Genomic DNA, 22060 nt, shown 5'->3' on the forward strand with positions numbered 1-22060 from the left:
ATTGGGATGCGCCGACTTCGAAACATTAAATGATGTCGGCAAGAGGGGGAGACTGTACTCTTTTTTCCTTGGTCAGGTTTTTTCCCACTGGGTTTTTCTTGACAAGGTTTTTAATGAGGCAGTCCCCATCACAAAGGATATTGTACTCTTTTTCCTTCACTAAAGTTTTTTTCCCATTGGGTTTTCTTTAGTAAGGTTTTAACGAGGCAATAATCCTAAATGGTCATCCAAGGGGGAGTGTTGTGATAAGGATTGTTGTGATAAGGATGAATGATGTGGATGACCATTTTCTATGAGACTTAGTTTACCAAGGGTGATTGTATTTAATCTAGTTTGAAAAAGTAAAGCCTTGCACATGTATAAATAGGGGCATAGGCTGAAACTTTGATACACACAAGCAATAAGAATTCTCTCTCTTTATATTGTCTATATACAAAATTCTTCCTCTCTTTCTTTCTTTCATACATTAATACATATATGTAAATATATAAGTATCATATCTTTTATATTGAGATAGTAATTGTGGTTAATATTGTTATCTAATCATATTTCTTTACTTTATGTTGGTTACTTCTTCCTTATTTATTTATTTATTTAGTTATTTTATAACAATTTGGTACAAACATAAATAAAAATACAGAAAAAATCATCATATTTTTTTTTTTACATTAATAAACAACTTTCAATTTTTTTTCCACTACTACTCTTCACATATAACATCTAAATCATCAACTAAAATAAAATATCTTTTTTTTTTAGAAAAAAAAAAAAACACACGGAGAGAGAAATTTTGGAATTTTGATATAATAGAAAGAAAAAAAAGGAGCCGCTCAAACAAAAATATTTAAAATATTTTTTAAGATATTTTTTTATTAATTAAAATTTAATACATATAATCGATTAAATTATATTATTTTTGTTAAAATTATATCAGATAAATTGATTTGGCAAAAAAAATCGATAAACTAAATCTTGAATTGATTTAAATTAATATTTTTTTTTATAAAAAAATGACTACAATAATCCTATTATACAAAATGACTAAAATATTTTTATTTTATATATATATATATATATATATATATATATATATATATTTTTTTTTTTTTTAATTTTGAAAACCCTAAATCTTAACCCCATAACGACACATAAAAAAAATTAGAATTTAGTGTTCTCAAAATTTATATATATATATATATATATAAGTATTTTAATAATTTTTTATAATATGGATATTTGAATTATTTTTTATAAAAAAAATATTAATTTAGACAGGTTGAACTGTTCGAGGTATAGTTTATCGATTTTTTGGCCAAATCAATTTATCTGATCTAATTTTGATAAAACAACATGGTTTAATTAATTACATATATTGAATTTTAATTACTTAAAAATATTTTTTAAAAAATACGTTTTAAGTATCTTTATCTGAGTGGCTTCTAACAAAAATTAGTTGCTCATGGTATCTTTTAGTTCAACAAGTCAAGGATTAATCTGTTGTGGATCTAAGCTCAATTTAAGAGTCTGTTGTTGGCCAATAAGTTATTACATACACAAGGTGAAATTTAAATCTCGATCAAACAAACTTGCGAGTTGATCACTCGACTAACTCAAATTAATTTAATAAGTATAGAAAAAAAAGTTATTAGAAATTTCTGTGTCTTAAACAAGTTTGTGTTCCAATTTTGGAGTGGACAAAAATTTTAGATTGTTTAATCTTTGGGCCATAATTTGTTTGTGTATCCATTTTTGCCTTTTATTCCAAATAATTTGTATATTTTTTTATTATTGATATTAAAAATAATTAATAAAAGTGGAAGGAGATGAAAAATGAATTCTTTTTTAATACTGTGAAAAAGGTATACGAGTGAAATATACATAATAAAGTACCAATTTGATTCTGTCTATTTGTCCGAATGACAACGCGATTTTTGAACAAAAAAAGATTCACTTCAACTCCTAACTTTATGCTCCGTCGGCCAATCTTTCTATCACTTTTATCGTTAAAGAGTAGTAGAACTTACGGATGTGTCTCGTTAAGTTGTTGAAGTGGAAGGTTAAAGTGATGAGGTGGATGTTAAATACTCATGTGGCTTGTTAAAAAGGATAGGGGGCTATCTGTCTTGTTCCACATGATCACGAATGACGTTGTTTTGTAGTCTCCAGAAGACGTTATTAAATGATTCTCGTCGTCTCTCTCCCTTTATTTCATGTTTGGAACCCTAAATCTTCATGAGCTAGAAGAGAGTGTGGGAGTAGAAGAGATGGGGTGAACGATGAAATAGTATAATTTAATTGTGATTTAGGTTACAACCTCTATTTGGGAGAACAAACGATGAAAGTGAGTTTCATCCACTTGTACTATTAGAGTCCCTCATTTTCGAACTGATTTAGGTAGTTTCTTCTTTTATTTTTTCGCCTTTACCTACAATTACAGATAACATACAATTCATATATAAACAATGACAAGATTATGAACACAACTTTGAGAGATATAACCATGAACCTACTCACCATTGGATCCATGATAGTTACTGCAGAATTGACATTCTGACTATTTTTTGAATTTCTGTGCTTCCTAAAGCTATATAAATCATTGTTCAAATATGATGAATTAAACACATGAGCATTTTAGTTACAGACAATTAAACCCCTCATGAAAATATAATATGACACTTAAAATTCTGACAATCGAATCCTAGAGTGATTATACATTTGTGATGTTGGTAGAATCCACTGATGCAACATTCTCCTTTCTAAATCTTCTTTTCTTCTTGGCCATATGCTTCCAATTAAAATCGTTAGAGACTTTGAGCAAGTCTTGTAGTAATGGCCCTTTTGGCCACACTTATTACAAGTTACTTCAAATGTCTTTCTGGTATTTAGAATACATCTCTCCTTCAAGAATTTTCTCTCTAACTCCATCATCAATTACTTCTAGTAGATCTATAGGATAATCAAAATATGTATAAAATTTATCTACACTCCTATCATCATCATTCACCTTATCTTTTTCACTCCTATACTTTCTGCTACTGCTCATAGAGATTTAGGGTTTCAAACATGAAACAAAGGGAGAGATGAAGACAAAAATCATCTAATAACGTCTTCTGAGAGCAGCAAAATAGTGTGATTCGTGCTCACATGAAATGGAACAAATATGTTTTTGTCATTTCCGAGTTACGTGAACATTTAATATTCACCTAATATTCACCTCACCATCTGAACTTCACCTCACCAACTTAATGAGCATATTAGTAAATTTCGTTATTCTTTGACAGTAAAAATGACAGAAAGACTGTGTTGGTAAATGAAACATAGAGTCAAGAGCGAAAGTGAATCATTTTTTTAATTAAGGGTCTTATTGTCATTCGGACAAATGAACAAAAATCAAATTGGTATTTTACTCAAAATATACATGAAATTGGTACAAATATTATTTTTATGTGTATCTATTTGCAAAGTAGGCCCCCAATTTGTTCTCATGGTCCCCAAATTTGTTCAGTGGAGGACGCATACCAGAGCAACCTATATATTGGATATAGAGTTTTTATCTAAACAATAAAAAATAAAATAGAACGGGTTTGGCCCATAAGGCCCAAATCCACATGAAAGGGGAGCAAATGAAAAACCCTAGTTTTGGCTTGATGGTGTTTTATAGCGAGCAGGCGCAGCGTCGGAGAAGCTCTTGGTTCCAACACAGAAAACACATCCAAAGCTGCAATGGTACCCTTCGCTCTCATCTTCCCCTTCTTCCATCTCTTATTGTTGTTGTGCTGTAACCGCTGATCGTTCTGCATTTCCAAATTTGAATACGCAGGGGATCGATATTAAGGCTGGCGGCAAGAGCAAAAAGAGCAAAAGGACCGCACCCAAGTCCAATGATATCTACCTCAAGCTCCTCGTCAAGGTTCTTCTCATTATTATTCTCAAACTCCAGATCCCTTTCTTTCTTCTTTTCTATATAATATTCACGACGATGATGAAAATGTGATCCCAGCTCATTACGAGGCCTTCACTATTATCAAGGCCTGGGAATAGAATTCTCCACATTTCTCTGAGCCTCAACACACACTTCACTAACACGTTATAATTTATGCTTTTTAGTAATACTTTAGTGCTTGTAATTTGCAAGGTTCCCAATGATGCTGCTATTCTTTACCATGCTAATGCTGAATAACATTTGATTATTCCTTTCATTATACTGAGGGAACTCCTTTAACTATAAATTGTGCAAATTTTGATCTGTTTTGGAGATTTATTTATTTATGTATTTGTTCTTTATTAAAGTATGTATTTGGACGGTTCTGATTTGGTGTGACATGATCAGCTTTACCGCTTCCTTGTGAGGAGGACCGGCAGTAATTTCAATGCCGTGATACTGAAGCGCTTGTTCATGAGCAAGGTTAACAAGCCTCCGCTTTCTTTGTCACGCTTGATTAAGTTCATGAAGGGAAAGGTTTGTTTTTCCCTCTCTTATCTTTCTCAGTGGTAAGATAGAAATTCTTTCAAGTTTTGAGTACTTATACTCTCCACTGGATGTTTGTTTTTTTGATGCAGGAAGGTAAAATTGCCGTTGTAGTGGGAAGCGTAACCGATGATATCAGAGTGTATGAAGTTCCTGCATTGAAGGTTACTGCACTCAGGTTTACAGAGACTGCACGTGCTAGAATAGAGAAGGCTGGTGGTGAATGCTTGACATTTGATCAGCTTGCACTTAGGGCTCCTCTCGGACAGAACACGGTATGTGTAGATGAGATATATAATCCACTTACTAGTTTCAAATGATGTCTATGACTATGATATATAAACTTATCAATGGATATTTGACCTGGACTGGTTCAAAATAATGGTACTATGCATTATGATAGGATGAGTTTGGAAATATTGAAGTGATCAGTTTTTAGATGGTTAATTTGGTTTATATATTGTTGTATGAATGCAGGTCCTTCTTAGAGGCCCAAAGAACTCCAGGGAAGCTGTGAAACACTTTGGTCCTGCTCCTGGTGTTCCTCACAGCCATACCAAGCCTTATGTACGATCTAAGGGAAGGAAGTTTGAGAGGGCTAGAGGAAGGAGGAACAGCAAAGGATTTAGGGTTTAAGTTGTATTGTTTCCCTATTTTTCTTAAGTTTTTAGTTTTGAAATTTAACCCTTCCTCCCATATCCTAGTGCTGAAGACAGTTTTCTTATGTTATGTTTCGGTAAAAAATATTTGGTATGGAGAATGGAGGTTGTGCTGCTTTTCTCCTCTTATACTTTGAAGTCTACTATAAGTGCTATAATATTTGTTGTCGTATATTATTATGAAGTTTTTGTTCCCCTTCCTTTTGTTTTCTTAGTCTACTGAATCGGTAGCCTTTTCAGCGATATGAACTTGAATTGGGATTGTGCACTTAACTCTATAGTGCAGGCACATTTTGTTAAAGCTAGATTCTTATCCCTAATATTATTTGATCTTGATGTAGATCACAATCGATCTACTAAGCCATCTAATGAGTGTTGAACTACCAGTCTCTTATTCAAGCCATCTGAAATGGGTGAAGCCCTAATTTCTCACTAATTTCACTCACCCCCATCGTTTACAATTGTCTTGTGCAATATTCTTATGTTTTCAAGGTTGAATTCTAACGTATATTTATTTTCCGAAACACGGTCGTATTTGTCATAATTCAAGATACTTCTGAATTGTAGTATAATTAAATACTAAAAAAACAACTTAATGTAATCAAATAAATATAAATTTGGCTTATAGATACCGAAATCAAATAAATATAAATTTGGCTTATAGGTATCGAAGTAGCACTGATTTGATCTTGCAATTAAAAGAAAATGACATAACATCACGGTTTCAATATTTTAAATTACAGGAGAAAACTAGACCAAATAAGAAAAAACGAAAGTATAATTGTGATGATAACATAATTAATATCAGAAGTTGTTAATGAAGTCATAAATGTGATTGGTTACGTCCACAGCAGCTTCTTGGTTGTTGAAGTGAGCCACCCCTTGTTGCACAACCACATCTTGTAAATTTGGCACATCTCTCTTGAAAGCACCGCTCTCTATGTACTGTTTAATCGAAGGGGAAGTGTATACCATATCCAATTCACCTGTGATGAACTTCACCGGCACTTTTATTTGGACCCCAGTCCATGCCGCTGTCAGCTCCCAATTCCTGTAAATATCACACTGTAAATATCAGCACTCACAAACAGTATAAATAATTAGAACGAGTAAAGGGAACTCACAAGTTCATGTTTCTATAGTAGTTAAGAGGTCCAGTGAAGCCAGTTTTCTCAAACTTAGAAGCAAAATAAGCCACATCTTCTTGAGTTAACCAATTAGGTAAAGGAATTTCAGTAGTACTGGGGGGATTTGAAGGCATCCCTTGTTTTGGCAGAATTGGTGGCCCAGTGGCACGATTGCAAAACATCTTCTTGATCACATGTTCTGGCTTAGCTTTTCCAAACTCCGCTTCGGCCTTCCCAGGCTCCTGCCACACCAAATTCATCGTGTCAAAGTCTCTAATTGTAATAAATGAAGTTGAAGAGGGTTGTTGAGAAGTTGAGAAAACATTATTATTAGCCTTGTTGCATAAAAAAAAAGCGCATTAATTAATTGTACCACACACATATATACTTGAAAGTGTGCGGATTTTGTATCACAGAGTTGTCGTTGTCATAAGAAAAGAAAACCTGGAATCTGCAGATGTAGTAGTCATCTCCATACAAGGCACGCATGGCGTCTACGGGCTTCACGTTTGGGTTTCTGGGCAAGAAAGGAACACTGAGACAAACGTATGCTTTCACTCTGTCAGGGCGGAACATGCAGAGGTACCAGCCGATTATGGCACCCCAGTCATGAGCCACCAGGAACACTTGATCCACGCCCAACGAGTCAATGAGTGCAACAATGTCTCCCACTATGTGGAAGCAAGTGTAGCTGCTCACTGAAGAAGGAGCATCGGTGTCTCCGTAGCCGCGGAGATCCGGGGCCACGCAGCGGTAACCCTTGGAGGATAGAGACAGAATCTGGTGGCGCCACGTGTACCAGAGCTCCGGGAAGCCGTGGAGGAAGAGCACCACGGGGCCTTCTCCTTTCTCTGCAACATGCATCTTGATGCCGTTTACTTCCAGTGTTTTGTGCTCTATGGTTTCCATGTTTGTGATGTGAGAAGAAGGGTTGGGTGCTGTGTGTATGAAACTATGAATGAATGAAATGAATTTGAAGTAGGGATAGAAATGGGAAAGGCATACACCTGTTTCGCACACATTTCCACTCCTCCTTAAATAGATCTCTTGATTTATAATTGTTTCGCGTTATAAATATTCTACATCTATACTATAAAACAAAAAAGTTTAGGAGATAACGAAAAAATAGTTTAAAATAGTTAAAGATGATTGATATATATATATTTTAATTATTTTTAAAATAATTAAATAATATTAGATATATAATTATATAATTATAAATATTATATGTATAAAATTATAAATATTAAATTAAATAAAATAATTTAAGTTATTATTTCTTTATTATTGACCATAAAATTAGAGTTAGAATATTAGAATATATATATACACTAAATAATATTAATTATATAACATTATATATTATTATTAAAAATTTTAGCCACAATTATTTATAGGGTAGTGCCATCATTGTTCATGCCTAATCATTTTATTCAAATTTCCTCCAAAATTTTAGCCAACTATTAAAAAAAAATAAAAATTTAGATTTAATTATTTTTATGTAAAATTAATATTTAAAAATTATCAAATAATTTAATATATTTGATTAAATTATTATTAAATAATTTTTAATTATCAATTTCATATAAAAAAATTATACATGAGTTTTTATCATTGAAAAATTTGCCTCAAATAAAACAAAGTGGACACATAGATCAATCCAAATTTACATTTATACGCCGTTATTTTTATATAAAATTTATAATTAAAATTTATTAAATAATAATTTAATTAAATTTATTAAATTATTTAACAATTCTTAAATATCATCTACACATCAAAATAATTTTTTGCAAGTTTCCACCTAATTTGAATTTATGTGTCTGACTCTAGAGCAGGAAGGTTTCATCAGTTCAGTAGTTGGGCAGCCGAAGCGGTGGGAGTTGGAGGAGTAATGGTAACTTTACTAGAGTATATATATATGCAAATCAAAAGCATTTGACATCAAACATATTTAATGATATAAACTTAATAAAAAAAGATTTATTTAATTAATAGAAAACGTAATCGGTTTTACTTAATAAGAAAAATTTATGGATAAATAAATTTATAAAATCCATACGCTAAGAAGATGCACTAATACAAAGACGTATTAATTTTAATTTTTTATGAAATACGTGACATTATATATATTTTAAATAAATTATAATAATATAAATATTAAAATATAAATTGTTTCTAAAAACATTTTAATATCTTTTTTATTTATATAAAATATTTAATATATTTTTATTTTTATAAATAATAATACATATTATTTTTAAATTTATTTTAAAATATAAATTAAAGAATAAAATTAAATATGTTGACATATAATAATATTTGAATATATCTAAATATGTTTAGAGAGATATTTTTAATTTTTTTTCAGACGACTGTAAAATAAAAATCGTATTACAAATATGCGCAAAACAAGTCTATTTAATTTTAAATATTCTAAATTAAAATGATTGTGGGGTATAATTTAAAGAAAAAATGTTATTTCAACAACTAAAAGTAGCTTGACAATTAACAATTGATAACCGAATTAAGTTTTCTAGTATTTAACAACAAAGGGTAAACTGAATAATTTATCTGGCAGTTATTAATTGTTAAAATAATATTTTTTTAATTTAAACTATTTATAAAGAGAAATGTTATATATATCATTTTTGTAAACACTTTTTACTTTTGGTAATCTTCTATACGTTAAAGAATAATAAAAAAAATATGTACAAAAAAAAGAATAATAAAAAAATTTAGTACAATTTTTTTCTCTCTTACCTACTAGTGTCGGGTCGGTGCTGAAATGAATTGACGAAATCACCTCAGAGATTAGTCTTCAATTTCTTTTATGATATGTTCAAGAATCAACATTTCAATTAATAAGGAAGGACCATTAGCTACTTTCTGTTATGGCATGTGATACATAAGGACAATATCTGTATCCGCCTACCGACCCGATAAGCTATCTTGACTTAGGGTCTGGTCTGTTCTGTTCTGGTCCCCCTTCCAACAACAAAACATGGAAAATTTGTCACATTTAGAGCCCATCCAGGTACTAGGAAGAAGATATTCGCAACAGCCTCAACAGTAATCTCTTTAAATTTCTAATTTCTAATTAACTACCAATTTGGTTAAGTTAATCTTAATTTATATCTCTAATGAATTTAAATTCTAATGGCCATTTGGATTTTAGGATGTAGACATCATTGGAGTTGGGTGTCGTTATGTAGGTGGCGTTTTATGTGATGATGATGACAAACTTTTTCCCTTGGTATTTATTACGTGGCAGATTTAGTTTGAGATATGCACTTTGATCCAAGAAATCAAGGAGAGAACAAGGGCAAAAACGCATAGTATAAACCGAAGGTGGCTACTTTCATAACTGTCATCATATAATGTAAAGATATTTTATTTTCATCATTAAAAAATAAATTATAGGACTTAAATTTTTATATATAATAAAAATGTTATTCCTATTTAAAATATAGTCAAATAAATATATTATACTTTTTAAACAAAAATCATCATAAAAAAAATACTTTTAGGCTTTTAGCATCTTCATAAAAAGTAATTGCCTAAACCGAAAACAGAGAATGAAGAAGAGATGCAATGAATTATTGTTACGACAAGTTTAGCTTATTATAAAAATGAAAAAAAAGGAGGTTTGCTCTAAGACTTGCATGGAGTACAAGTGAAACAAAAAGAGCAGTGAGCAGTGAGCTCTAACTTATTTGAAACAGAAGGAACGTAACGCCAAGTAGACAAGGCTTTTATTTGATGATGATATTATTAGAACTTAGTAATGAAGGTGTAAATGTGATTAGTGACATCCTCTGCTGCCTCTTGATTGTTGAAGTGAGCTACACCTTCTTGAACAATGACTTCCTCCAAATTCGGCACCTCTTCCTTGAAAAGCCCACTCTCGATATAATCTTTCATCCCTAGCGACGTGTACACCATGTCCATATCACCTGTTATGAATTTCACCGGCACCTTTATCTTCGTTCCACTCCATGGTGCCGTCAACTCCCAGTTCCTGCACATTCACAAATTAATTAACTACAATTATTAATCAATTAATTAGTTATCATGCCCTCACACACACACACACACACTCACAAGTTCAAATTTCTGTAGTAGTTCAAGCCACCGGTGAAGCCAGTTTTGTCGAATTTGGAGACAAAATAATCGAGATCGTCCTGAGTGAGCCAAGAAGGCAAGGTCTCAGGGGTAGATTCATTGACTCCATTTCCAAACTGTCCCTTGGGAAGGATGGGAGGGCCAGTCTTGCGGGTTGTGAGGATATTCTTCATGGCATTGAGTGTTCCAACTTGAGCTATCTGACCTTCCATTTCTCCCACTTCCTGAAACCTGCAAATGTAGTAGTCATCACCATACAAGAAACGCATCCCATCAACGGTTTTTATGGTAGGGTGTCTTCGCAGGAGAGGCACGCTGAGGCATACATATGCTTTGATTCTCTCCGGGCGGAACATGCAGAGGTACCAACCAATCATGGCGCCCCAGTCATGAGCCACCAGGAACACTTGATCCACTCCAAGTGAGTCGATGAGCGCAACAATGTCTCCCACCATGTGGAAGCAAGTGTAGCTGCTCACCGACTCTGGAACATCGGTGTCCCCGTAGCCACGGAGATCTGGCGCCACGCAGCGGTATCCCTTGGAGGAGAGAGCCAGAATCTGGTGGCGCCAGGTGTACCATAGCTCGGGGAAGCCGTGGAGGAAGAGCAGCACTGGGCCTTCTCCTTTCTCAGCAACGTGCATGTTGATGCCATTCACTGGCACCGTTCTGTGCTGTATGGTTTCCATGTTTGTTCTGTTTTGTGTATGGATGGGATGAAGAATATGAATGAATTTAAATGGAGAGAAAGAGAGTTGGTTCGGCAATGGGTAGTGGCTCCTACGATGGAAATGGGACACTACATCCTTTATCCAACTTATTTATTTATTTTCAGAATTTGGAATATTCATATCTCGTTCAATGGAGAGTGTCGTCCGTCCTTGCGGCAGTTATATGCAACACAGAATATCATTGTACGGCATCTCTTCAGTGGAGGTGTTTACTGGTGTTATAGTGGATCGAAGCCGGCCTTCAACTCTTATTTATTTCCTTTTCATTCTTTAAATAGAGCATTATATTTTGAATATTAAAAATAAAAATAATATAATTCAAAAATTTGAATATTTATTTTATAAGTGGCTTACCATACGAGAGAAATTACAATCGAATTATAATGAATCAATATTATATTATGACTTATATAGCATTTTTCTATTCTGTAATTTGTTCATTTGTTTTATGCCTTGTATAATGAGATACACCATTTAACTTTTATGTAAAGGAACTCGTAGTTTGGATTCTTCGAAAGGTGAATCAATAAAAGGGTGCCCATTTTTAAATTTGTCCATGTTAGTTGTAAACGCAGCGTAATTCATAGAAGCAGGAAATTACTTGGTCATCCATAATCATCACCAACCACTGAGAATATTGCCTGCTAATAAGCAATTAGTGGAGGGAAATAATATTATATAGAAAAAGTATAGGTAATCAACAATTTTTTTAAACAATGTGTGAATAATGTGAATTAATAGGGTTAAAAGAGTAAATTTAATTAATAACATTAAATTAGGATGTAGTATATTTTCATTTGATTGGTGGTTGTTCATATTGTTCAAAATAGTCATTATTTACCTAGCATTCTCCTATTATATATTGTAAGTGGATTGCACTGTATCACTATCAACTATTTAATGCAGTACAAAAAGAGGTGCTTCATTACACCAAACTGAACCAACATATTAAACACAACGTAAAAAATATGTAGGAATGGGAACAAGACATGACAGACTGAGCTTTACTTTTTAAGAAACTAAGATCTGCAATGTTGCTAATCAGCTCGAGCCATATTATAGATATATTGCTTTCTTGTAAGCTCTTCTCACATTGAATATTGCTTTAAAATCCATTATGAATTAACAAGCTCAGAGTTGATGTGATTCTTAACATATATGCTTCCCATATCTGATTTGTCGGTGTTCCAAAAGATTCAGACGGTGATGTTAGTTTATTACCAATCATGACTAATTGTCATGGTAATTGAAGATTAAAAAACAATGGCTGTTAAGATCAAGAGAAACTGAGGAAATTATTATTTATATCTATTTGTGTTATTATTGTTTAACTCGTTTTTTTGTCGATTTCGACAAGTAGTGTCGAAACGAATTTGTATCAAGATCTCAAATAGAAAAAACAGATATAACTCTTTTTAAAAAGAATAAATTCGATCAAAAAATTATTTAATTAGTGTCAAAGCAATTTATGTCAATATTATTAGTGGTAAACTTATTATAATAAATGATGATGCAAAACTAAGGAATAGATAATCAAATAGAATAATAGACAATAAAAGTATAAAGTATCGATTAAATCAAAGCAGTAACATAATATAAAGAAAATAAATAACAATGGAGGTTTATGGAGTATTAGAGATATAATCATTAGTGTTACATTTTCCCATTAGCTGAAACTTTTGGGATGAGTGGTATCATGATATGGTATTAAAGCGCTAGATCCGAAAGGTCAAGAGTTCGATCCTTGGTGAACCCTAGCGTTCTGGATTGAATCTCCGAACTCTTCTGAGTTTTTATTATGTATAGACCATAAGATTGACTAATTATGTAGCATGTTGTCCACGATTCTATTTTCTCTTTTTTCTCGGTCACGACATTGCCTTGATCATGAAAAATGTTTATTCCCAAGTTTTGACACTCATGTATCTTTTAGTTTTCAAGTCCTAGCTTACTCCTCAAATGTCAATCCCATGTTCTCTTCTTCAGCTTTAAAGATCGAGTAGTAAATCTTGATGTTCAAAAAAGGTCACTTTCATCGGCTTCGACTTGTTCATTTTTGTTTCTGCAGTTGAAATATCACACTTTTATGGTCGAAATTATTGATAGTAAAAAATATCCATTTTTTGTACCAACAATTACATACAATAAACTAGTTAGTTATTTATAGCAAAATGTACAACTACTTTCATAAATACAGTCTCTCAAGTGGAGTATAATATTAAGTATTTATATTTTCTTTTTTCTAGTAAAAAACATAAATAGAAGACATTTGTTATATTAAAAAATAATATTTTCGATAATATATTATTGAACTCTTTGACAAGTATAAGTTTAAATTTTAATATTGCCAAGTGCCAAAAATATTATTGCATTGTGAACCACCAATTTTTAAAGAATATCGGTTCTCTTTCTCTCCTGTTGAGGTAAACCCTAAAGTTATTTTGAGAGCCGTCGCCGCCTCAATGCTTCTATCTCCCTTAACATTTTCTATTTAACTCCTGTTTCCTTAACCTTTTCTCTCTTTTTCGTCTCCTCTGCCTCCCCTTCTTTCTCCTCCTTTCTCCTTTTTCTCTGTTTTCTGTTCTCCTCCACCTTCGCCCACACTGTTCCGTCACCTCTTTAACTTCTTCTCTCTTATCTTCTTGCTTCTTATTTCTTGTTTTGTTTCTGTTTTCTGCTTTTCTTTTAGAGATTTAGATTTGAGATTCAGATCTAGATCTAAGATAACTTTCCTTCGGACCTAAACTTAGCTTTATGTTCTTGATTTTATAACTCATTTGTGGTTTTTCTCCCTTGTTTGTGGTAGCGTTTTGGTTCCCGTTATGATTGTTGGTAGTGTTCTGATAATACAGATCGTTTCAGATCTTGAAGGAAAACTCTATGAAGAAATAGTTTTGTTTATAAGAAAATTTTCAAATTCAAAAAATATTCAAATCTATATGGAAAAGAAGAAGATATATCTTATTTGTTTGCAACACATATGTGTAGATTTAAAAAAAAAAAAATTCTATTTGATTTTTATTTTTTTTTGTTAATATTTTTAATAATCGAATATTAGACTTGTTATCAAATTTTAATTCAATACATAAGATATCTATCTTTTTGTTATCTACGTAGAATTGATATTTTTTTAATATTTATAAGTATCGTTTGACTTTTCTATAATTGAAAAACGTTTCTTTCTGTAAAAAAAAAAACCCACCAACTTTAGTGTAGATCGAAAGCAACTTTGGAAGTCACTATTAGAGCCAATTTTAGAAACAATTACGTTATATACTCTCCTATGATAGAGTTATACTGTCCAAATATGTGGAACAAGTCTTTTACAAACGATTCTTAAAAGTTATTAGATATAATTATAATTTTTAATTATTAAAATTCTCTATAAATAAATTTTAGGATCAGAATAAAGGGTCAGAATTATTTGGCAAAATACTCTAAAATTGCTAATGTCACACTTAGGCAAACGGATTCACAAAAAAAAAAAAATCAAATATTCCTCCTACCTTTTCTTTGAGTCTTTCATTTACATCTTATACCTTTTCTTTCAGTTGTTGTTTATATTTTTCATTTACATTTTATATTTTTTCTTTTTATTTTTTTTATTTCTTTACTTTTACATTTCAATTCCTTCTTTTTCCTTTCCTTTTATCTTAAAATTTTTTATTGACCTGAGAACTCACAACATTTAATAGTCGATCATTTACATCCACTTATGCAAAAAATCTGCATAACAGCTTCATTTGCGTTTTATATTTTCTTAGGAGTTTAATTTTATTTAGCTGTTTGTCAAACTTATCCTTAGTAACAAAGAATTTTTGGTTTTAATCTCTTCTCATTGATATCATCACATAGTAATCTTTTAATTTACACACGTACACTTCATAATGAGCTTACATTACATTTCCTTGAATAATGTTTCTGATTAGTAAATAATTGCTTTTAGAACATTCTGGGTTTTGAGTAGGTAGGGTTATAAATGTGGTTTGTAGGGTGGCACAAATTGGTGCAGAAAACTACCACTCGGAGCAACTGAAAAATAGGTTCATTATTCAGTTTAAGAGGACTTTAAAAGCAAATTCTAGGATAAGATATAGAAGTGAAAATTAAAGAGAGATATACATTCCAGAGAGCAGGTAGGACGAGTAGCCTTATTCTTATATATATGGCTTCCTATGGTAAAACGCTAAAACAGAACCAAATAGTAGTGGGTAATAATTAAGTAGAATCAGAACTTGGTAATGAAGTTGTAAATGTGATTAGTGATATCATGTGGCGTCTCCTGATTGTTGAAGTGAGCTACTCCTGGTTGAATAATGACTTCCTCCAAGCCTGGCACATCTTCCTTGAAACCTCCACTCTCAATATAATCTTCCATCCCTAACGATGTGTATACCGAGTCCAACTCACCTGCTATGAATTTCACCGGCACTTTGATCTTCGCTCCACTCCATGGTGCCGTCAGCTCCCAGTTCCTGCAAAAAATTTACAATTGAAAACTTATCTTTAATAAGAGAATATACTATCCTGTATATTTCAATATCAAGATTCAAGAAAACTTAATTACTTGTTAAAATTCCTATAGTAATTCAATCCTCCGGTGAAACCTGTCTTTTCGAATTTGGAGACAAAATAAGCAAGATCTTGTTGAGTGAGCCAGGAAGGCAAGTCTTGTTTCATATCAGGATTGAAAGCGGTTCCATACTCTCCCTTAGGGAATATTGGAGGACCTTTCCTGCGATTTGTAAGCATGTTCTTGATGGCATACTCAGCCCCAACTTGAGCCATATCAGCTTCCACTTTCCCTTCTTCCTACATATCAGATCCATCATATATAAATGCATGGAGCAAACAGTAAGTTATATATATGAGTGAGAGAGTGAGATAGAGGATGCCTGAAATCTGCATATATAGTAGTCATCTCCATAGAGAGCACGCATGGAGTCAACGGTGGGAACAGTGGGGTTTCTTCGGAAGAAAGGTACACTGAGGCATACATAAGCTTTGACTAGTTCAGGACGAAACAAGCAGAGGTACCAACCGATGATTGCACCCCAATCATGAGCCACTAAGAACACTTTCTCGACTTGAAGAGACTGAATAAGTGCAACAAGGTCACTCACAACGTGGACACAATTATAGCTGTCCACGGAAGCAGGAGCATCGGTGTCGCCAAAGCCGCGGAGATCGGGGGCCACGCAGCGGTACCCTTTGTGACTGAGAGCGAGAATCTGGTGGCGCCAGGAGTACCAGAGCTCTGGGAAGCCGTGGAGGAAGAGCACGACCGGGCCTTGCCCTTTCACTGCAACATGCATGTTGATGCCATTCACTTCCACTCTTGTGTGTTCTATTCCCTCCATTTCTCGTGACCAAAGCTCTTATATCTTGCTGCTAAGTGCTAAGGAACCGAATATTAATACTAAGAAAACAGTTTTGTACTTGAGAAAGTCGACAAACTGAATTATTGATCACATGATGGAATCATATACGTAATTGCCACAGTTGATAATTTATTTTATGGTGGCTGCTTATTCCAAAATGATTAGAGTAATTTTTGTTTCAATATCATGATTGAGACAGAGAAATACAATGAATAATTTAAGGCGGCCACTCCAATAATGAAGTCATCAAAAATGACTTCACGTGAATCTGAAAGCTGGACCATTAGTTGCGTTTTGAGATTTAAAATTTTATGGACATGTGTCTTTTTTTTTGATAAACCAGAAATTAAAGTTGATGTATAATTTTAATTTTTTATTAATTATGAGTTGGTATATTCCATTCCCACTTTCTCTTCGACCTAACAATTTCCAAAACCCTTAATCCTCCTCTCCTTCTTTTGAGCCATTAAATTTTAAAATCCTCAATCCCACTCCCCTACACTCTCTTCTCTGAGCTATCAAGGGTTAAAGATTTCAGAAGGAGAAGGTAAAATTTATTAGAATTTCTTATATAATAATTTTTCGAAAGAAATAATGGAAGTGGTGTTTCTGCAGTAAGAAGTAAGTATTCAACCACTTTTCCACCTTAGTCCATGACAACAATAAAGACGTCTCACGGTCTACAAATTCAGTCCAACAGAATACACAAATTCAATTGTAATTTTTAGTCTTTATCTTATCTTATAGTTATCTTTATCTTTATCTCTATCTTATCTTTATTTACTTTTATTTTTCATAGGCCAATACTCTATATATACTTAGTTTTACCTTCATAGTTTACAATTCAATTCAATCAGTCAACAATCAATAAAAGTTCTTTTCTCGTCTTTTCTTATTCTTTCACAATTTTAACATGGTATCACAGATTCTCTTGAGCTCTGCTGACATCCATGGGTAAATCAACCAATTCAGATCTTAAAACCCCTTCAACCTCTCCTCCCGCTATGAATAATCAACTTTCTTACTCTGTCCTAAATCAAGGAGAAAGGGCCAGCAACTTCATCCGGAGCCTCTTTTGGACCTTTCGTCAGCCCAACATTTTTCTTTCATGACACTTCCTTTCAATGAAGAAGCTCGTCCTTCAAACCAACTAGAACTTTTGTCAAGTCCAACTACTCATTATCTTTGTTCTTTCAATACTTTTTCTACTGTTAACAATTCTTCAAATCGAGATTCATTCTTGAATACTTGGATCATTGATTCTGGTACCACAGATCACATTGCATCAAATTTGTCTTGATTTATTTTTTACACACAAATTTCTCCTATTATTGTTCATTTACCAAATGGTTCTCGAACTACTGTTTCTTATAAAGGAATCGTTCAATTTTCACCATCTTTGGTTCTTCATGATGTTCTTTATTTATCTCATTTCAACTTTAGTATTATCTCTGTTTCAAAAATTACTTTAGCACTCATATGTGAATTCACTTTTTCATCTTCTTCTTGCACTCTATAAAGCAACAATTTGGGAACGATTGATTTGGCCAGAATGAGAGAGGGATTATATGTTTTTGAACCCAATTTCGGTAAAAATTTATCCACTACACACTCCATAAATTCCATCCAATCTCCACCCATTACACCTTCCAATATATGACATTTTCGTTTAGGACACCTTTCTGGATAAAGACTTAATCATTTACATAAACAATTTCCTTTTATCTCTATGCATCATGACGAGGCTTGTGACATTTGTCATCTTTTTAAGTAAAAAAAACTTTCATTTTCTCAAAGTTTTAACAAAGCCGATGCAAGTTTTGATTTATTACACTTTGATATTTGGGGTCTGTTTTAACAAAATTCTATTCATAATCAAAAATATTTTTTTACTATTTTTGATGATTTTAGTTGCTTTACATGGGTTACTTTATTAAAATCAAAAGGAGAAGTGCAAAATCAAATAAAAAATTTTATTACTTTAATTGAAACACAATTCAACTCCAAAGTCAAAATTATTCGTTCCGATAATGGACCAGAATTTATTTTACCTGATTTTTATGCTTCAAAGAGCATTATTCATCAACGTAGTTGTGTTGAAACTCCTCAACAAAATGGAAGGGTAGAACGCAAGCATCAACATATTTTGAATATAGCTCGTGCTCTTATGTTTCAATCTAATTTACCATCATCTTTTTGGTCTTATGCTGTTTATTTACTTAAAAGAGTTCCATCATCCGCAATTAATTTTAAATCACCATTTGAGATTTTATTCAATCATCCACCAAATTATCATGACCTTAAAATTTTTGGATGCTTATGTTTTGTTTCTACCCTAATGGCAAACAGATCAAAATTTGATCCAAGAGCCAAAAGGCTATATTTATTGGCTTTCAACAAGGTTTTAAAGGATATATTGTTTATGTTTTAGAAGATAAAAGAATTGAGATTTCTAGAAACGTGATTTTTTATGAAATGATCTTGCCCTTAGTCACAAAAAATGTCCAATTTCATACACTCAACCCAACATTGCCAAACACACCTTCTCAAAAACAAGATTCAGTTAGTCTCCCAGTCGAACCCTCACCTATACCCATTGACCCAACTCCACCTAGTTCTTTATTTTCTCCAACAACCTCTCCTTCTTCCTCACTATCGTTTCCTAACCAAGTTAAACCCATGACCACCGAATCACTTTCAACACTAGACACCAGTCTACCATCACATTCTCATCCCCCGTCACCTTCTTCACCACCTGAGCAACTCCATCCTCGTCATTCAGACCGGCCTCGCCAACCTCCTGCATATCTCTCTGATTACTTGTGTAATTCTTCTCTCATCTCTACAAATCAATCTCCCTCAAAATGTAAGTATCCTTTATCTTCAGTCATGTCTTTTTCTTCTCTTTCATCTTCACATAAAAAGTTTCTTTTATCTCTACATTCTAACGTTGAGTCAAAGTCTTTTAAGGATGCCAATCAACACTCTAATTGGCGTAGTGCTATGAAAGATAAGTTGGATGCTCTTGAGCAGAACAAAACTTGGCGTCTTGTTGATTACCCTGTAGGGGTTAAGCCGGTTGGCTGTAAATGGGTCTATCGCATCAAACGCAAGCGTGATGGTTCAGTTGATCGATATAAAGCACGCCTTGTGGCTAAAGAGTTCACTCAAACTGAAGGTGTTAATTTCTTGGAAACTTTCTCCCCTGTTGTCAAGCATGCCACCATCAGATTAGTTTTGGCATTGGCCTCTATGAAGCATTGGCACATACATTAGTTGGATGTTAATAATGCTTTCTTACATGGAGATCTTTCTGAGGATGTTTATATGACTCTGCCACCCGGATTTCCATCTCCTCAACCGAATCAATGCTGTAAGCTACTAAAGTCACTGTATGGTTTACGACAATCTAGTCGTATGTGGTATGACAAATAAAGTGTTAAACCCTAACCCGCTCCTACGGGCACCCGTCTCTATAATTATTAAATCCAACAAATAAAATTAAAATTTAAAAATTATATAACCATCATTTACATACATAACATAAATTAAAGTTAAAATTTAAATATGATACAATATTATTAATCATTTTACTAATTATTTTATATATATTACATATTATATATTAAAAATATATATATTTATATATATTATATATACCGGGGTGGGTAAGGGCGGGTTTAACCTAAACACGACCCCATCCCGCCCCGACCAAGAACCCGCCCCGGTGCGGGAGCGAGTAATTACCTGCCTCGAACGGGTAGGGGTGGGGTGGATACCCGCGAGCTCAGGTAGTGTTGCCACCCCTATTCGAACATGCATTCTGAAGGTAGAGAAGCTTAACTCCATCTTTGTCTTTATTAATATATGTGTGAATTAAAATATGAAATCTGCTACACATACATGTCTTTTTGGTATATAAGTTCATACAAGTTGACTCAAACCTAACAAAAACGACCTTTAATTAGATTGCGTGTAAACACGCGCTTCCCTAATTTTTGAATAACGCAAACGGGTCTTTTTCCTCAATCAAAATCGCAATGCTCAAAATTTAAATAAGGATCAAAATCTCTCAAAAATCTCTAAAAATCGTCACGAAAAGTAAAGGAAGTTGCGAAGTTGAATTCGAAAAGAATTGTGCGAAAATGAAATAAGAATATGAAGAAGAAGAAGTAGCAAAAGATGAGGAGGAGGAAGAAGAAGAGTTTTGAATTATGCAGAACTTATCAGCACACATATACCAAAAATTCTTAAACAATACACTCAAATATTTTTGTATTACACCCAAATATCTTCGTATTACACCTAAATTTGCTGCAAATATAGAAAAATATTTCCTCTAATGCTGTATTTTTTTTCTTTTTTTTCTTATTTCTTTCTTTCTTTTAGTTGAATGCACATAAGTTCATCCTCTTCCAAGTAATTTTGCATCATTATGTATTTTTTCTTCTTCTTTATATGATTTTTTTGTTTTTATTCTTGTTAAAAGGGTAAAACAAGAAGAAACTTGAGAAGGTAAAACAAAAACAAAAATATGAATAAGAGAAAAAGAATAAGAAGATGGTGATGATGATGGAAAAAAAGAAGCAGCAGCAGAAAATGAGGAAGATGAAGAGTTTTGAATTATGCAAAATTTATCAGCACACATACACACAAAAAATTCTTAAGCAATACACTCAAATATCTTCATATTACACCAAAATTTGTTGTAAATATAGAAAAATATTTTCTTTAATGCAGAACTTTATATTACGTTCAATTCAAACCATCCACGATGAACAATAATTTTCACAAACAAAAACAACATTATTCACCTAAAGAATCATAAACTACTAACAAAAACATTAACTAGAATCGAATCACACCTCAGTCACTTGATTGGGTTCAAAATAATAATCAACTTTGTTCTGGTTCAATTGACAATCTGAACTTGAATTATTCATTATCTTCAATAACGAGATAACTGTTCAAAACTGATTTTAGAGCTTGATTTCAAAAATGTATAGAACGAACGAAGAGAAACGCAGAGAATGCAGAGATGGAAGAGACCCGTAGATCGAAAACGTTGAAAAAATTCGAAAATAAAAATGAAATCATTTCGAAAAAGGCATAAATATATTCGCGTGTTAATTGAAAAGTTAGTTAGATTAAGAGGCGCGTAAGGTGAATTAGGGTAAAATGATTTGTATGGACTTGTATAGAAAAATGACTTGTATGTGAAGAATAATTCTTAAAATATATATTACCTAAAATTTTTGTTCAATGTTATTTTTATATTTATTTAATTTCAAATTTAATTTTTCAAATTAACTATATTTTCTTATTTTAAATAATTATTAAAATAAATATTAAATTTTGTTAAACATCTATGTAAAAAAACAAAAATACTTTCGTTTATTATAACATACTTTTTCTATCTATAGTTATATTATATTTATTAAACAATATTTTTAATTAAATACTTGGAGAATACAATAGGTAAAAAATAAAAGCTAAAATTACTATTTTAAGAAAAATATAATAAAATTTTATATAATTATTAAATTATGATCAGATTAATTAATTCAAC

At 32.4% G+C, this 22060-nt stretch overlaps 3 protein-coding genes and 2 non-coding genes across 5 annotated transcripts; 3 read left to right on the forward strand and 2 right to left on the reverse strand.

Annotated features, from left to right (window-relative positions):
- The first annotated feature begins 3632 nt into the window (after window positions 1-3632).
- LOC130935021 (60S ribosomal protein L18) lies at window positions 3633-5311 on the forward strand. The gene is made up of 5 exons (XM_057864561.1): window positions 3633-3726; window positions 3821-3910; window positions 4331-4459; window positions 4561-4743; window positions 4946-5311. The coding sequence occupies exons 1-5, from the start codon at window positions 3724-3726 to the stop codon at window positions 5102-5104; spliced, it is 564 nt and encodes a 187-aa protein (XP_057720544.1). The 5' UTR covers window positions 3633-3723; the 3' UTR covers window positions 5105-5311.
- LOC130938688 (small nucleolar RNA snoR69Y) lies at window positions 3970-4069 on the forward strand. Its single transcript, XR_009069844.1, has one exon. It is a non-coding gene; the product is annotated as a small nucleolar RNA snoR69Y (small nucleolar RNA).
- LOC130938693 (small nucleolar RNA snoR53Y) lies at window positions 4136-4215 on the forward strand. The gene has a single exon (XR_009069849.1). It is a non-coding gene; the product is annotated as a small nucleolar RNA snoR53Y (small nucleolar RNA).
- A 479-nt stretch (window positions 5312-5790) lies between the features above and the next one.
- LOC130933560 (uncharacterized) lies at window positions 5791-11221 on the reverse strand. The gene is made up of 5 exons (XM_057863191.1): window positions 10359-11221; window positions 10036-10275; window positions 6699-7287; window positions 6252-6496; window positions 5791-6178 (listed from the first exon to the last, which is right to left on the reverse strand). Exons 1-5 carry the CDS (start codon window positions 11066-11068, stop codon window positions 5932-5934), a joined length of 2031 nt encoding a protein of 676 aa, XP_057719174.1. The 5' UTR covers window positions 11069-11221; the 3' UTR covers window positions 5791-5931.
- Window positions 11222-15143: 3922 nt separating this feature from the next.
- On the reverse strand, window positions 15144-16506 carry LOC130935069 (uncharacterized). The gene is made up of 3 exons (XM_057864629.1): window positions 16006-16506; window positions 15678-15922; window positions 15144-15585 (listed from the first exon to the last, which is right to left on the reverse strand). Exons 1-3 carry the CDS (start codon window positions 16468-16470, stop codon window positions 15339-15341), a joined length of 957 nt encoding a protein of 318 aa, XP_057720612.1. The 5' UTR covers window positions 16471-16506; the 3' UTR covers window positions 15144-15338.
- Between the last annotated feature and the right edge of the window lie 5554 nt (window positions 16507-22060).

This window comes from Arachis stenosperma, chromosome 6 (assembly GCF_014773155.1).
Source record: "Arachis stenosperma cultivar V10309 chromosome 6, arast.V10309.gnm1.PFL2, whole genome shotgun sequence".
NCBI lineage: Eukaryota > Viridiplantae > Streptophyta > Magnoliopsida > Fabales > Fabaceae > Arachis > Arachis stenosperma.